The 17,594-nt window shown below is 35.6% G+C and overlaps 1 protein-coding gene across 6 annotated transcripts in view; it reads right to left on the bottom strand.

Annotated features, from left to right (window-relative positions):
• Positions 1-17,594, bottom strand: part of bcas3 (BCAS3 microtubule associated cell migration factor) — a 402,243-nt gene that overhangs the window by 262,651 nt on the left and 121,998 nt on the right. For all 6 annotated transcript variants that reach the window (XM_087282567.1, NM_200622.1, XM_087282563.1 and 3 more), the window contains 3 exon segments: positions 9,575-9,699; positions 8,797-8,962; positions 8,246-8,346 (listed from right to left, as the gene is read on the bottom strand). In XM_087282567.1, coding sequence (XP_087138693.1) covers positions 8,246-8,346; positions 8,797-8,962; positions 9,575-9,699 — 392 coding nt within the window.

Here is a 17,594-nt window from a genome sequence, read left to right as displayed (position 1 = left end):
ACTTGTACTCCTCCACCCTGGGTAAGGACTTTCCTCCAATCTGGAGATGGCAAACCACCTTTTTCCGGTGGAGGACCATGGCCTTGAACTTAGAGGTGCTGATTCTCATCCCAGCCGTGTCACACTCAGCAGCAAACCGCCACAGAGCATGTTGAAGGTCAATGTTCGATGAAACCAACAGAACAACATCGTCTGCCAGTAACAGAGATGAGATTCTGTGGTCCCCAAAAAGGATAATATATAATATTTAAATAACTCTGATCAGATTCAACTGAAAGAAAAAAGTTATAAACACCTAGAATGACTTGAGCGCAAGTAAATCGTGGACGGATCTTCATTTTTTGGTGAACTACCCCTGTAAATAATATCAAACTTGACTTTTTATTCTTTCAAAGCAATTTCATACTAGTTGTTTATTACAAATATGATTGTAATATATGTTTTATTTAATAATTGTACATAGACTAACATTCTGTAGTTTTGTTTGATATACTGTGCATGATTTTATTTTCTGAAACATATTGGAAACTCCAGTACGTTTGTTTTCATTATTAAACGCCATGTTAAAACGAAAATGCACAAGCATAAACGTAGCCTGACACCTCAGAAATCTGCTCGCTATTGGTCCCACTCAATCACAGTAACACTAGCCTCTGCTATCCCAGCATGCTGCATTATGCGGACATAAATCGTCGAATGACTTACCGACCCTGATGGGTCAGAACAGAGCCAGACCATGTTACCTCTTAAACACAATCAAGCTCTGGCCTTCCTCCCTCCCTCCCTGCCAAAGCCCAAGGGGACAATAAGTGTTGACTAATAAATAATTGAAGCGTAAGAACAGTAGCTGGCTCTGTAGATCAGGTTACAGTGGCTTCATAATGGCCGGGCTTAAGAGGTCGAGGGCTCCTGGACTGTTAAAAGCAGTTTATCTGAGTGTGAGCAACAGAATAAGGACAGGAAACAGGCCCTGACCGCATAAACCCTGCAGTATCAAAGTCACAGCCTGCTTACAAATGTGCTTTGGCCACCAGCACGCAAACCATGAACAATCGTCACTTCGGTTAAATGGTGTTTGTTCAGGTGCATAACGGTGTTCAAATTGACACCTGGACAGAGAAGCCAGGAATGGTTTTGTTAATGTTTTTATTATTACTGTAGATATTTTCTTCTGCAATATGCAACAAAACATAAATCAGTAAATAATATATAATACAAGTAATAAAAAATATAATAAGTCATTATTGTGAACATTTTAATTCATCAGTCGCAAGTGTATAATCAAAAAGGTTCAAATGAATAAGAAAAACATGTGAATCTCTAAATATAATTTTAATTATATTTATACACTCTGGCTCTAAAAAGCACTTTAAATTTTTTAATCTTTTATCAATTCTTTTTTTCATTCATTATTTACTATTTTTACAAAAATCAACAAATCAGTGCAAATAAAAAGATGTTTATTTCCACATTAATAAGGTGATTTTTTTCCAAATAAATCACATGATTTAAGAACGTATGTGATTGTAACATTATGATTGAGATAATTACATATGTATTGATTAATGTTATTAATAAATTTATTTAATGTATGAATGCTTTTATTGTGCATATGTCAAAATATACATATCAATGTTATTTGTATATTTACATAAAAATGTTAAATCAGTTAATAATGTTAAATAAGAGTGCGAATAATAGTATTATTATTTGCAATGATGTATGATTTATTGGTTGGTCGACACAACAAAAAATTAACCCTATATATAACCATTTTCTATGTACATAATAATTTGATATCAAAAATGATGCGAATAAAACCTGTGGTCTTCAGGATTGGCCTAAAAGCAATTATTTTTCTTTTTTTCTGTTGATATTTTCCCCCATGTTCCTTCATAACTAATAAACAAAATATTTTATGTGCTATTTTAATTATTTTATTTTAAGTTAATTAATTGAGCCATTTTAAAGTTAATTTTCATCCTTTTTTAAATTTGTATATTAAAACTATACTTATTATGTTTATGAATTTCCTTATATAAATTTGAATGAAAACATTTATGCATTACCGATTGATACTTTGCATTTTTTTATTATTTATGTAACTTATAAATTCTAGAATCATTTTTTTATTCTTCTTAATGCATAACTTGTTGGTTGGTCCATTGTAAAAATAAATCTTATATACTGCAAAAAAAGTAAAATTATATTTATCTGAATATCTGAAAATCAGTTTAAAGGAAAGGATTACTAAGATTAGTTAGGTTAACTAGGCAGGTTAGGGTAATTAGGCAATTTATTCTATAACGATGGTTTGTTTTATAGACTATCAAAAAAAAAAGCTTAAAAGTGCTAATAATTTTGACCTTTAAATGGTTTTTTAAAAATTAAAAACTGCTTTTATTCTTGCTCTGTTTAACATCATTTGGGGAAAAAAAGAAAAAGAAAATCACAGGCGGGTGCTAATAATTCTGACTTCAACTTTCTCACTCTCTCACTCACTCAAAAAAAGACCCATTTATGTATCTGTATCTTTCAACAGATGCCGCTCGCTGTCATCCAAAAACACAATGCAATATCATCCTAAATAAAAGTGTCCTGCTAAAAGCTACAAAGGTCATCCGTGACTATGCACCTTCCTGCAGCGCCGAACCAGACCCTCACACCTTTCTTTCCTTCACAAATCTGAACTCATTCATTAAAGAGCTTCCAGACACACAGCCGCCACTCTCTCTGCTCAACGCCAGCCAAAGTCGCAGGCTGAGGATTCCCTGAGCGCTGTCAGTCGGACCCAAGGAGCTTCTCCCCGTTATCTCCCCATCGTTTGGGTATCATCAGCAGCGGCTGGGTAATGCTCCCCTTCCCGAGCGCTGCCAAAGGCTGGGCAGATGGACAGGTGGAGATAGTGACCAAGAAGTGGCGCCACGGTTGCTTTTATCACCAGTCGTGCAGGCTCCAGCTCCTCTGACCCTACCGTCCACATGCTGCATTTTTAATCAGCCAGGTCATCCAATCTAGAAGCAAGACCAGAGCTGTCAATCACAGAGCGCTGCTGGCTGCGAGTCCTCACAGTTTGAGGGTAAAGGCACGCACCCGCCCCGTTCTGAGACAGTTGAGCCTGGGAACTGTCCGCTAGCGATGCCCCTCTGCTATCTTCAGCTCTCTTCTGCCATCTTCCTTTGTGCTCTTCTCTCTTCTGAGTGGGCTTTTACAAAGTAATTACAAAGCAAACGACAGCTTGATAACACCCAGGTAAGGGTTCATTGTGTTTGATCGCTGAAGGAGACGCATCACTTCCTGTCTGCAGCAGCTGTACTACCCAGTGAACAGCTCATCAATGAAGTTATTGATGGATATGATTGTTAATAAGAAATTACTAGTTTTGGTCAAAGTTTAATGAGGGGGAGGTTAAGGACATTTTTTATTATAATATTATTTTAATTAATAAATTTTTTTAAAAGTCTTAGAAATGTATTTAAAATGCTTTAAATTAGTGTTATAAAAAATTCACTGATATTGAAGTCAGGTTATGTTGTTAAAATAAAAAATATACTGAATTAATATGAATATATTAAGTTTTATAATAATATATTTTTAAAATAAAATAATTTAAGAAAATATTTTTTAACCAACATGTTTTAATATCCTTTTTTGTTGTATTTTTTATTTGCATTTTTTCAATATATTAGATATTTGTCGTCTTTATAAAAACATGTACATTAGATAAACGAGAGGTTGCTAGTATTGCTGCTACACAATGCAATGAGCAAACAACAGTTTTATCATTACTGTATTTTAGAAGAGATTAAATAAATAAATCAACAAAAGAATAAACAAATAAATAAATAAATATCAGCTGCATCAAAGCAGCTTGTTAACGTTTCAATTATTCCATCAAATATTGTATTGTTATTATTTTAGTAACTAAAATGATATTTACATCAACTAAAGATGTTCATTCAGAATAAAATTTACTAAATTAAAGGTGCAGTATGTACGTTTGATACCCAGTGGTTGAACTAGGTATTGCACCCCTGGTTCAAAACACATGCAAGAGCAGGTTGCCAGATTGATAAACACCAACAAAGGCTGATTTAAATCATGTTCTAAATAAAAGCACCGGCACACGATAGAAGGAATATTTCCATATGTAAAGTTTTTGTCCTAACCAATACCTGAAATTTATATTTTAGAAATGGCTTCTATTTCTTGCAGCTAAGCAACAGAAAGGGTACATCAGGTACACCTCTTGTGCTTTATTCAGTGTCAAATGATAATAATGAGAGTTTGAATGCCATGCCATGCCATTTATTGCTATACTACTGAAAGCAGCAGCAGATAGTTTATTTCAGGTCTTGAAAATAAAATAAACTGTTTGAAATTGAACTTTAGAACTGTGACTCAATGCAAGCCAACAAATATCAGTGATTCAAAATGTACATGTAATAATTTTAAAAAAGTTTAATATGTATTAATTTGATTATAAACCCTAAAATTTTGTTGTAATGCAGTGAGTAGTGACTATAATGTCCTTATGAATGGCTGTATTTAAATTTCTGTCATGTTGCATCTGGTGCAAATAGCCAAACTGCTTATCACTGCAAATGTGCTCACCTAATGTTTACTTTGAAGGCTTTGAGAGCCTTCATGACTGAATGAATCAAATCGAGGCAACCCGGGGTGCTAAAATATAATTGGCTAAACTGGCATTCGGCGGGTTAAAGGGACCAAAATAAAGACAGCCGTTCAAGCACGTAACTCACATTTTCAAAGCAGAATAACTGCCGTTAGCATTGTTTTTCAGATAAACAAGAAAGTTTACTTAGCATGTTTTTTAAATATCTGCAAACATATTATAGTTTTTTTTATGCTTTAGAAGACTCAAAAAGTTACGTTCAGCACCTTTAAATGTCCAAAATAATGCACTCTATAAAATATTATATACAAAAACATAATAAGCAATGCATATGAGTGTATGAAAATATATATAGTACATACTGTACTGTATGTATGTATACATGTGCATAACTTTGACCAAAAACTATGTTAAATGAATACAACACACATTAGATAAGCAAGCATTTGCTGCTCAGGGCACAACAAACAGCAGCAAGCAATCCAAGGTGGCACACTGTGAACTACGCAGCACACTTAGAGCCAGGAGCGCTGGTCAAACACGGCCACATGCATATGCACATCTGAGTATCAGGTTGGTAAGAGTAAGCTGTAACAAAAATGTATGAGAAAAAGATCTGCAGTTTATTTTAATTAGACATTAACGTTAATACACTGAGCAAGCTCATTATGCCTTTCTTTGCCCCGTGGTGGACCAAATCCCCACAGATCCGCTGCCATGACCGCTCACGCCTGGCTATTTCATCACTCTGACACATGCATTGCGATTAGACCGACTTCTGGAGAATATTCTACCCGTTAGGCCTTGAGCGCTCGGGCTTTAGTGGCAGAGAAGAAATGTGAAGCTTGGCCTGAAGGACCCGGACAGCAAATTACTCATTAATGTTTATGATTATCCAGCTAGCGCAACAATGCTCACTTATTCAAGATATATTAGATGTGTGGTCATCCGTGAGCTCGCTGCCCTCGAGTTGCGTTCTCCTGCCTTTCATATGTCAACCCAAAGTGCTTGTGCTCTCTGTGCACTTGTTATTAAATTACATGGGTTTAAAACCACACTAATTGGTTTAATCTGAATGCTGGGTTAATTTGGCGCTATGATGAGTTTCAGGGCACGGTTGTACTATCGAGTGACAAAGCCCTGATTCACAACACCACTGGAGAAAGAAAAAGCGCTTCGCCAACTACTACATCAAACAAAACCGGCTCAAGCAACCTTTCAAAAAGTAACTCGACATCAGAGATTTAGGGGGCCTTTAAACAACATTATTTTAAACCAAAATAACTAAACCTAATATCATTTTAATATGTTTATCATGCATTTCGGAGTAAAAAAAAATGCAACTAGGTTTTAAAATGCAAAGTTTTGAGACCTATAACATTACTGTCTTCATGTAAACTAAAGAAAAATTCATTTGATAAAAATGTTTATATGAAGTGCATACAACTAAAACAACCAAGCAGGACCACAGAACTATGAGTATGTTCTCAGGTGTGTAGTGTTTCTTACAAAGTTAAATCACTAACTACTGGGAAGTTGGCACATTTCACCATTGTGAGGATCCCTTAGGTCTCTGCTTTTAATGATTTAGGCGCAAAGTCTAAAGTGCAATGATGCAAAAGCATTAAGGGTATGTCCAAATCCACTTTTACTATTTTAAACATGAAGTAAATATGGTTTGCACCCTGGCGCATGGTCTAACAGGGTTGTATTTATTTTCCTAATGGGTTATGGATGTGTTTTGAGGATAACATGCATTAAACCAATCAGAGTCTCATCCCCTATTCCTATAACCTCCTAGTGCTTAGTGGCCACATAAATGGACAGCAAATTTCAGCTCTTAAGTGGCTATTTAAAATACTTTGAATGTTTTACATTTTGTAACAGACATACAGTGTCATCCCACAACTGTTTTGCAGCATATGAAATGTCCCAAACACTTTTTTAACTGTCCAAAATGTGAAAAAAATAATAATAATAAGTTTTTACTCTCTGATAGTCAAAACATGTTCAAAAAAATTTCTATGTTAAATATGCATTACAAAACAGCCAGGAAAAAGTGTTTTATGTAAATTCGGACCATGAGTCCACATATATGGACATCATTTTTCTCTTAAAGTGCATCATATCAAAAGATAATATTTATGTTTTTATTCTAATTAGGTTAAAATAAGCAGTGCTTGTTTACTTATAGTGCTTTTGCTATTTACATAGCGAACTTTGTTATTGGAAAAACTGAACGCTTCACTACAACCACTTAAACGGACCAGGATAAACAATGAGCTTCCTCCATTCAGTCTCTTTCTTTTTACTTTACTCCTTTACTTTTGTGAATAAGAAAGCGTTTTGTATACACTCCACTGAATACATCCATCAGCCTACATATTTATTTTCGGTTTGTTTAATTGTTTAATTTCCAGCAATGGCAATGGCAAAACTGAGTTATATCCAAACACACGTCCTATTTTTATGCACCATATGGTGAATCTAAGCTTGTTTTTATTAAAACAAATATAAATATGCATATAATAAATAATACTGCCAATAATAACATTATACTAATGCAAATTGTCATGAACAAACTGAAAAAGCCCCCAGACATGAAGAAGGCATGGAGGTAGTGGTTTCTATATTTATGTAGAAAATAAACATTTTTGTAACATTTTAATCCTTTATTTTTTTACATGTAGATATACGTGTGTGTCGCTGTACATCCTGTGTATTAAGCAATGTTTAAGTGTTTAGACCTACATAGGCGCATAACTAACGCAGTCTGTTTTTAGTTGGTCAATGGTGCAGTCTATTTCAGTTCCTCAAAAAAACAATGTACCAACAATGTACCTTAACACACCTCCCTTATAGACCGGCACACCCATTAGTCCACAAAGTGGTGCAAATGGATTTACTATTTAATAAATGTGGTGCACACAATGAAAATTAAGGTTGCGCTGGTCTATAGCAACAAATCGTGCAATACACGTGTCGCACCGGTTGTATGGTAGGGCCCATTGAAAGAGGACAATGTTGTATATTAATCTATTATATACTTTTTAGTATGCTATTGTCTTGCACTGCACTTTTAGTTAACAGTGCATGTTTCTTGTGCTGTGATGGGAAAAAAAAGGAAAACATGAGAGATTTATGGGATGTTTAAGCAACCAGTTTTCAGCTATAATAAATGTTTTAGACATTAGCAGTTTATTTGTATTTTAGGGGACCTAAAAATCCAAACTGTTAAATATGTTTTTTTTTAATATGCATTATTTAAAAACTTCTACTGCTATCTTAGTGTACACTACAATTTTTTTGAAAATTGTAATGTATTATATGTTCATTTTGAAGGCATGAGTGCTTAAAGATAGTGGGGAACAAAAGGGATGTATGCCTACAGTGTTTATTCACAAAGTGACTGCGCCAACTACTGGCATTGCTTTATAAAACTTCATTTTTAATTTGTGAACAAGGAACGTTTTGACAACCTTGTTGCATATTTAAGATCTAAGTCTTTTAGTATGTTATTCATTTGTGTGCTTGTTTTTTGTGTTATGTTGCACCAAAGAGTTAAAAACAAACATCTCCACTGAGACACACACAAACACACAAACTTACATCCAGCCAGGAGGTATTGATAGTACTGCACAAAGTCCGAGGCCAGCACCAAGGGGTGGTTGCTGTTGAAAGGTGGTTGTAGCTCATTCCACTGCGGTGTCCTACTCAAAACAAACACAAAAATCAATTTAGGAAGCGCATTTCAAAGGGCCAGATGTATATAACAGTCTCCAGCTGAGCTATAATGGACTCCAACTCTCTGCAGCCCGGCGGACCTTCCATTTGGCTCATCTCATGTGGGGGGCTGAACAGGCTATACAGCTCGGTACATACATTCATTTAACATGTACAATCTGATCAGAAAGCCATTCTAAGAGCAACCCCTGCCTGTTTCCATTTTCCTCGCATTATTGCATTACGGTTGCGCTCAGCGTCTGGGTTGGTGACAAGCCATGACGTTAATCATTTGCTTGCCCTCATTAAGGCGCCATATAAGTTGTTTTATGTAAATGATATGACTGCAGCGGGTTGTGTCAGGTGCTTCTGTCGAACTGAAGGTGAAGTGTAAAAGCAGGTAAATAGGTGTGGTGCTGAGAGCCGCGGGGCAAGACCTGGCTAGATTCCAACAGGCTCTCGGACAGGTGTTCAGCTCCAAAGGCGTGTCGTCACTTATCTTCTGGGCCGTGCTGATTGGTCGAGGCTCCAAAACGTGCTCCACCAGGTTGCCGTAACAACTCAGGATGTACAGCGATTCGACAACCGCCTGGCGAGACTGATCTAAGAGAGAAGAAAAGTAGTGTTATTAAAGGATAGGATACTGTAAGATATTTTAAAATGACCTCAGAATTCTTTCAAAGACAAACAATTTCTCTACACCGGATTCACGCTTAGAAAAGAGCATCGACAGGAGGTTTATTCATTTATTGTGGATTTTTTTTTTTTTTTGGTTTAACTCAAACAGAAAAAAAAAAATATTCAAAACATATATACAGCTATGGTTAAAAAAGAGGGAGCACAAATTCTCAGCTTCTCTAGATTTACCAGGTATGAGTTTTTATAGCTGAATAACAAATGTTTTCATTTGTTGTGATTGGAAGCAAGGGTTACTCCACCAAATACTTAATTCTCAACTGTCTGAAACATGCCTGAAAGCATGACACCTTTTTGTGATTTTTTAACTCTAAATTACAACATTTTTATTCAAAATATGTGAGAACTGTCATCATTATCATCACTTGACAAAATAAAATTGGCATTTTACAACTATAAATCATACATCCAATGAGTTGTCAAGTTTACTATTAATTTGTTCCAGAGCTGTATAAATATAATTGTGTAAGTAAAGATCTAAATAATACGCTTATGTACTGATACTAAGCTATGTCAAACCTTTCTCTCTTTTGATGTTGGGGTTGGTGATGAACCAGGAGCGGGATGAGGCAAATACTGCAGCCACACAAAACTCTCCACCGCTGGACTTACTGGGGGAGATCTGGGGAGGCGGCTTGGCTTTGCTACAAAGAAAATATTCCAATATAAAAAAAAACACAAATGACAATTATGATAAAAGACACAGAGGAAGAAGAGAACTAAAGAAAATCATCTTCTTTGGGGGAATGGCATCCAGGACAAAAATAAATAAAGCCACAACACTGACATGAAAAGAAACACATTTGTGATGTACAGTAAATAATCAAGACGGGACATTTCCTGTATATGAAGAGTTTCAAAATTTAAAATAAATTAGCCAACCACATAACAAATACTGTTCGCAAATGAATTAAATAATACACCACACATTTGTAGTTCATGCAGGTAAAAAAAAGAAAAAATATTATCATATTAATACAATTTAAAAACACATATAAATTGTTTATTTAAAATCTATCTATCTATCTATCTATCTATCTATCTATCTATCTATCTATCTATCTATCTATCTATCTATCTATCTATCTATCTATCTATCTATCTATCTATCTATCTATCTATCTATCTATCTATCTATCTATCTTGTTAATACAGGATTACCATTTCACTTATGCTTTATTTAAGTTAAGTTTTATTTAGCAAGTACAATTTCACTACAGCTGCCCGAACCCGAAAAGCTTGTCCTCACTAAATCTCTTTGTGATCTTGTTTTATATTTCTGTTCAGCGTGTATAATGATGTTGTTAAAGCTCAACACTGACACACACGCACACTCCAGGAGTCTAGCCTGTACAGACACCACATAATGGCTGTCATTTGCTTATAAAGCGGCTTCAAATGTAGGCTTTTAAGCAGCTTTTAAAAGGCCTCGTTCCAGTCTTGGCATTTGAGAAAAATGATTAGGGCCTATTGAATTATTCTTCATGTCAGTAAAATCTGAAGGCTGCAAGGAGAAAAAAAAGGTCATGAGCCAAGAGATGAGAATTTGCATGTGGAATTTATCCTCTAACAGCAGCCATGTGGTGATTGTCCGACTTCTGTACTGTAAAACCTGCCCTCTGTATCTCAAACATACAAGAACAGACTACAGAAACACTCACTATACTGGATATTTCACACAGAACCACCCTCTTGATCCCATCGGCCATGCACACATATACACATTCAAATAGGCACGAAAGGATGAGAAGGAAAGAGAGCAAAATAAAACAATGTAATGCTTCAATGTTTTCCTGTTTTAAACTTGCTTTAAGACTTGTCTTCTTATACATACACTGGGAAAACAAAAGATGTGATCAGGACTCGCATCAGACTGAGGAATCAGAAAAGAAATATACTGTAATTCAATTCAATTCAATTCAGCTTTATTTGTATAGCGCTTTTACAATGTAGATTGTGTCAAAGCAGCTTCACATAAATGGTCATAGTAACTGGAACAGTGTATTTCAGTTTTTTAGTGTTTAAGTTCAGTTCAGTTCAGTTCAATAATTAATCCTTAATTATTGCACCTGTATAAATTTCTATTATAAAAATTAACAATACGTTCTGGTCTTGGGGTGGGGTTTGGGTTAAAAAAAAACAGAAAGAAGGAAACTGTAATGTTTACTGTTGTAAAATAAATAACAAATGTTATTAAAATGATTAATAAAAATAATAATTAATTAATAATTAAAATAAAATAAAATGAATTAAATAAAACAAAATAAAATGACAATAAATAAAGAAATGCGAGTTCTTTCAGAGCTTCTTTTTTTAAAGCAATCTGTCTCAAACCAAACTTACAATGATAAAAAGTACAATTAATAAAGAACATTTGTGCATTCAAAACAGTTACTTGATAACAGAACTGATTGTCTATAAAAGCCAAAATATAAGGTACATAATGAGTAAGATGATAAAAACCGTAAGATAAAAAACACTAAAAACTGAAACAACTTAGCATTTATCCAATATTTTTATATATTTAATAATCTGATGTAGATTTTTTTAATTATATAATTATAAAATAAACGCAATATAAACAAAACTATTTTTTCATGCATTTTTCAAAGCTCCAGTACAATAAACCATGTGATAAAAACTAAATCTAAAGTTTGATGTTTTCATGTAAAGAAAGAAAGAAAGAAAGAAAGAAAGAAAGAAAATAAAAACATTTATTTTCCAGTACAAATTAATACTTTTATTCTGTAACAAATGCATTACAAAAGTAATGGTTGAGATCTTCTGATTGTCCTATTTATAAACAAAAACTTAAAATATTTATTCAATACATTTAAAAAAATCTATGTTTCCATACATATGTAGAAACATTTGTTTGTGTGTGTGTTTCCCCTAAAATATTAAGCTGCTGTATTCATTAAAAATATTGCTTGAGCACTGAACCTATGTATCAAACCGATAAATGATAACTAAAAATATCACCTGGTAAACTATATCTACAATTTTAGATGAAAAAACTTGAAGAGAAATGTTTACAATTTAATTAAATTTGTTTTCAGAATATTTTTCAAACTTATTTAATCAGAAATCAGACTCCAGACATCGCCTTTCAGCTTGAAGACCACTAATAAACGTGATTAATGGCTATGAATCTGATTAATGCATAGGTCCATTATATAATTAATTCAATTCAAGTTTGTAATTGAATGACAGCCTGAGTCATTATGCATTACAAGAGCAGATAACTGCAAAACAAAACTGCCGATTGTAATGAAATTGTTGTAGACTGCGAAGTCTGGACTGGGAGTTAATGTGGATGAATTGTCCAGTGTTTGAACCGGGACTCCTCCAGCCTTGCATTACACTAATAGGTGTTGAGTGACCTGTTGCTGAGCTGCACTCTCACTCTGTCACTTCCCTTAAAACTGTCATCGAGTCGTAAATTACTCTCAGGACGAGGAGTGATGCTGACATCTTTGTTTAGCCGACACCAGACGAGGACTGCTGGTCGGGAAAGACTAAAGTCAAAGTCAAGAAAGGCAGGGAGATATTGGCACGAATGTATTGCTGTTGGACAGAGGAATAACTAAACATCTGAGTGACACACATGGCTGATGAGGAGATACGAGCGGTTTGTCAGTATATCACCTAGACCGGAGCAGCCATGAAAGCTATGTTCCATCCACCTTTTATTATGCGCATTTTGGAATATAGTATAAAAAAATGCTTAAATGGAAATGCCAAGATGCACATGTATTTTGAAATGTTGGAAAACTTACAGTATGTGCACAACTGAGCAAGATAAACTTTTTATCCGATAAGAAAAAAATGTGCATAAACTATAATGGAAACATTTACTGATTAAATTCCAGCAAAGAGAATGTATGTAATTGTGTATTCACTTGTTAAGACTGACGTCAAGTGAAGCAGCTACTGGGTTCAAACGCTGTACGGGGAGGCTCAAAAACAAAAACAAAAAATAAAATCAACAAATAAATCAACAAAATAATAATACAGTAAACATTTACAAAGCGATGTAATACTTTAGAAAATCCTGATGGTAATATACAGTATACAGTATATCCAAGCAGCAAGTCCAGAGACTGTTGTGTACACCATCATCTTGTAAGAAATTTACTTTAATGTGTAATATGTAGAGGTGTGAACCTACACTTGTCTCACAGTTTGGTTACAATTATCATGCCATTGATTCGGTTAAATTTCGATATCTTGGTGCATCATGGCGCATTGACGATGCTTTCCAAACACAATTTTATATTTTCTTCAAAGCACAGCAATTCTATTAAAATTTATAAACATATTTGTAACATAATTATTGCTGAGATTGGCTCTTATGCGCTAGCACTATTTACCGATGAGGGACACTGTTAAATGGCAGCGACGATCACAGCAGATCCATGATAGACGCGGTGGAGAAAACTTGCTCTGTAGACACGCGCTCGTGTCTGTATCCACAAGTATCGCTGTGACACAGTTACTGCATTTTTAAGTAGTTGGAGCATTGTAAATACTTGCGCTCGCCTCCCTCACCACAGTAAGCTACGGCGACATAGCACATATGATATAAATGACGTCAGTGCAAAATAACTGGTTATGATCTATTACTGCACCGATACCAAATTGTCTACATCATGGTGCACCGAAGTATAATAAAAATATAACTAAAAAGAGGCCATAAACAAATATTTTTTCAAGTCAAATGAGTAGCGGTTTGGACCCAGAAACAGTATTCCATGCGTCATAACTTAACAAGTGGATTAACAGATTGTGTGATAACACAATTAATAACCACATTGCACATCTGACATTTTTCTAGCAGACTCAAAATGTCATAAGACGTTAATATTAGATTATATTTAGGTTGCCATCGTCTAAAGACAATGTTATTTTGATGTCCAATAACTACGTTAAATGACGTTAATATTTAGTTGGTTTTAGGTTGTGTTGGAAAGTGACCAAAATCCAATGTCGAGCCAACATCTTAAACCAACTTCATATTGACGTAATACTGACTTTTCATCAGGTATGGTAAACAAAATCCAACACGTAACATCTGTCCAATATTGGACAAAAACATCGGCCTGATGTTGGGTTCTGACGTCAACCCGATTTTCATTTCCAAACAAAATGCTACAGTATGTCCCACGATATTGGGGTACAATGTCAATTTGACATCATGTTGACATACTGTGCCTGCTGGATTGTTTTGGTCATTCTAAAATCAGTTCCCAAAGTCCATCATCAAAGTTGTTTGGTATTTTTACTTGAATGGCTGCGCTCCCAAAAAGCAGTTTTGCACCTGCAAAAGCCACCTTGCATTTTTTGTGCTTTGTCTTTATCTTCGAATAATTTTATATATGAGAAAATGGGCCACAGTGGCTTCTTTAATCAAAGCAAATAGAATTTTTCTTTTTGATATTGTTCATCTGTTTATCAGGAAGTGACGATTTTCTTCTCTTCGACTTCGATTGAATTGAAACTGTGCTTTTTTCGCAAATCTTTGATCCAATATTCCAGTTTTGTACATAAGTCTAATTCACAAAGTTGGATGGAAGCATAGCTAATGTAGTACAGGGGAAAATTGTACCAAACAAACACATTTAAGACACCACAGGATGTAAAGAGAAGAGTAGATGATTCCTTTTTCTACCTAAAATAAAACTAGCAATCCCAAGTGGGATAATGAGGAGAGAAGACGACAGCAGACGTTTTGATAACTTGAAATCATTACAAATGCTGCTTCCGTTGGCCTGACCATCACTGACCGTAGAGAAATGCATTTAAATCCTTCCTGCCCACCACAGAGTTCAAGGCAGCAAGGAAAGTGAATGAGTTAAGCAGTTTTCCAGTCTGGGACGCAGGTGAAGAGCTGGCTTTTTCAGGTTTGGAAGAGGACTTTCTAGAAGGACCACTGTGCAAAGGATGAATGAACAGCTGTTTTTAATACCAAAACCAAACTCACTAAACATTTATTCCTCTGAGATCACAGACTGACGCTTTCCACCACAAATCCGAGAGGAAATTGTATCTGTTTCTGAGTGCTTTGCATAATATATCTGGAAATATTCTTTAAAAGGTATATAATGTCATGCCAGTAATGATGATGAGACCAAGAACACTGCAAAGAGCCAGTCTGAGCTAAAAGCCGGGCATAACTCTGCTAGCGGCGGACTAAGCTTGGCCAACTTTGGTAAGAGCTCTTTTGAAGAGGCTTCGGTCAGCAGATGATTTGGTCAACATGTTCTTATTTGAGTGCACTTTACACTAGCGCTACATCTGAATTTCCTCGAAGCGACCGCTGGAGCTGGTTTGTCTGTATCTGAAATCACTCGTTTCTTCTGCGTCTCACTTAAAGTGGCTTGTAAGACTCGAGCTGCAGTGATTCAGCGGGCCATTTGAGCGAACGGATTATTCTAAATAAATATTGGCATGGGGAGCGGCTTACACAAAAATGTATCCGAAAATCAATAAATTATGAAACATAAACATATTTAGTGAGATGGAGGAGAAGGGAAGACAGACGCTCCTAAACAGAAGCCAATTTCGTCTTCCCCCTATTGGCATTTCCCCTGCTGCTTCTAGAGTGTTTTTTCCCCTCTCTCTCTAACTAATTCACTGAAAAGACTCCTTGCATGTCATTTCCACTTTTAATTTAACATATGAGGACTCTTGACGTGAGCTAATAGCTTTTCCTCAAGGGCATAATTCAATCTGTGATGTCCACCATCAAAGCCTGGCCACATTACAGTCCCGGCCACAGACAAGGCGCCATCAGGGGGCGAAATGGGGGGGAATGGAGGCGGCCCCCATTTGTTTTCAAACAAATGCGACGGCTTGCTTTAAAATTGCAAAAAATGAGCATGGATCTCACTTGAACTTATCGGGAGACTTGACATGACAAGCTGACCATATGGTCGGTGTATATCAGGCAACAGGGCCCGTGTTACAGCGCTCATGAAAGGGTCTCAAAAAATGCAGACATATCTCTCAACGTCACATTTATTATCTCACAGCAGCTTTTCCTCGGACACGGCTCGGGCACACGGCCACGGTCCACACACACTGTGGCAGCCATTTGGGAGGCCGGCATCAAACGCTAAAAGAGAAACAGAAACTTTTCCCCTCCATTTCCAGCGTTCCAGCTCATTGGGAGAAAGTTGAGGAAGGTGCCTGATTCGGCATGATTTCGCTTTCCCTTAGAGAGATGCCGGAAAATATGCATTCCCCAGGTGTGAATGCAGCTGTTTATGGTATTTACAAGTGATTGTGAGATTTGTGATGCTAACACACTTTCATTCACATTTACAGAGTATAACAGACTTTTGTGAGTTTCTTTTTTTTTAGCTCAGGCAACTGTGCATTTTCTCCATGAAACTGCATTAAATATAATTTAAAACATCAGAATATACTCTTCATTACATGTTTTTATATATAATGTAGAAAAGGAACAAGAAAAAGAGTTCAAGAACCAATAAAGCTAAAAAAAAGCTTGCATTTTGCATGATTTAATCAATCTCCTAAGCTGTTAATGATGAAATCTTATGTTCTGCCATTCATATTTGAGCTGCAATTTCCCATCTTTTTTTTCCCTACCATGCGTGGGAGTGTTTTGTTTTGGAACACTTGATGATTCCCCTAATACATCCATGTGATATTAAGCACACTGTTCACTTCTCTAAAAGGAAAAACTAATTAACATTTAATACAACATCTAAATCAATCATATGTTTCCGATGAAAAGTGGAGCTCCAGTTGTGTGCCGAATTAATGTGCCTAGCCCAGTCAAAAGGAAGCTATGGGGAATATTAAGATTTATCATGTTAATGATGAGGCTTTGAAATGCATACGTCCTCTGAGATCACAGTACAGCAGCGCAGGAAAAAGATCTAATTAAAACGTATGTGAGGATACCACAACAAAAGCTGAAACCCAAGCCAGAGGAAGGACAGCGGCACATGTGATTCATTCATTTTAGGAGGTGAAGGACATGGGGAAGACCATTTTGCGGAGATTTAATATTTGAAGCTGAGCCTGGGAAAAACTAAGACAGAAAATGTGCAAATACGCATATTTTAAAATGTATAGTACAGTATAGTCATAATAAAAAGTATAACACAACATTTAAAGTGAATCAAAAAAATTTAAGATGAGAAAGGGTGTTGTTATCGATAATAATCACTCTCTTGTGATAGCAAAGCAAATTTCTGAGTTTGCATCTAATAAAAATATCTGTGTTTTTCATCTTATAGACTCAAGCCAGTGATTATGCATTGTCGAAATAAAATTGTCACATCAAATTAAAGGGTGAAGAAGATGAATGGTTGCAACCGCATTGCACACATCTGACTCAACCATCGGCGAGAGCTGCGCGCGGTGCACCAATCATTTTTTCACCCTTATTCAAAATGTCACCAGCCAATAAAATCATAACGATGGCAATGTGAATGCGAACACAAAGGCATTTTTGAATAAACAACCTCAGTCGTCTGTTTGGGAAAAAAACAGAGCAGGAAAGGAA

Source organism: Danio rerio, chromosome 15, assembly GCF_052040795.2.
Source record: "Danio rerio strain M-AB ecotype USA chromosome 15, GRCz13ab, whole genome shotgun sequence".
In the NCBI taxonomy this organism is placed as follows: domain Eukaryota; kingdom Metazoa; phylum Chordata; class Actinopteri; order Cypriniformes; family Danionidae; genus Danio; species Danio rerio.
The sequence above is the reverse complement of the archived record's forward strand: the minus strand, read 5'-3'. Positions and strand labels throughout refer to the sequence as shown.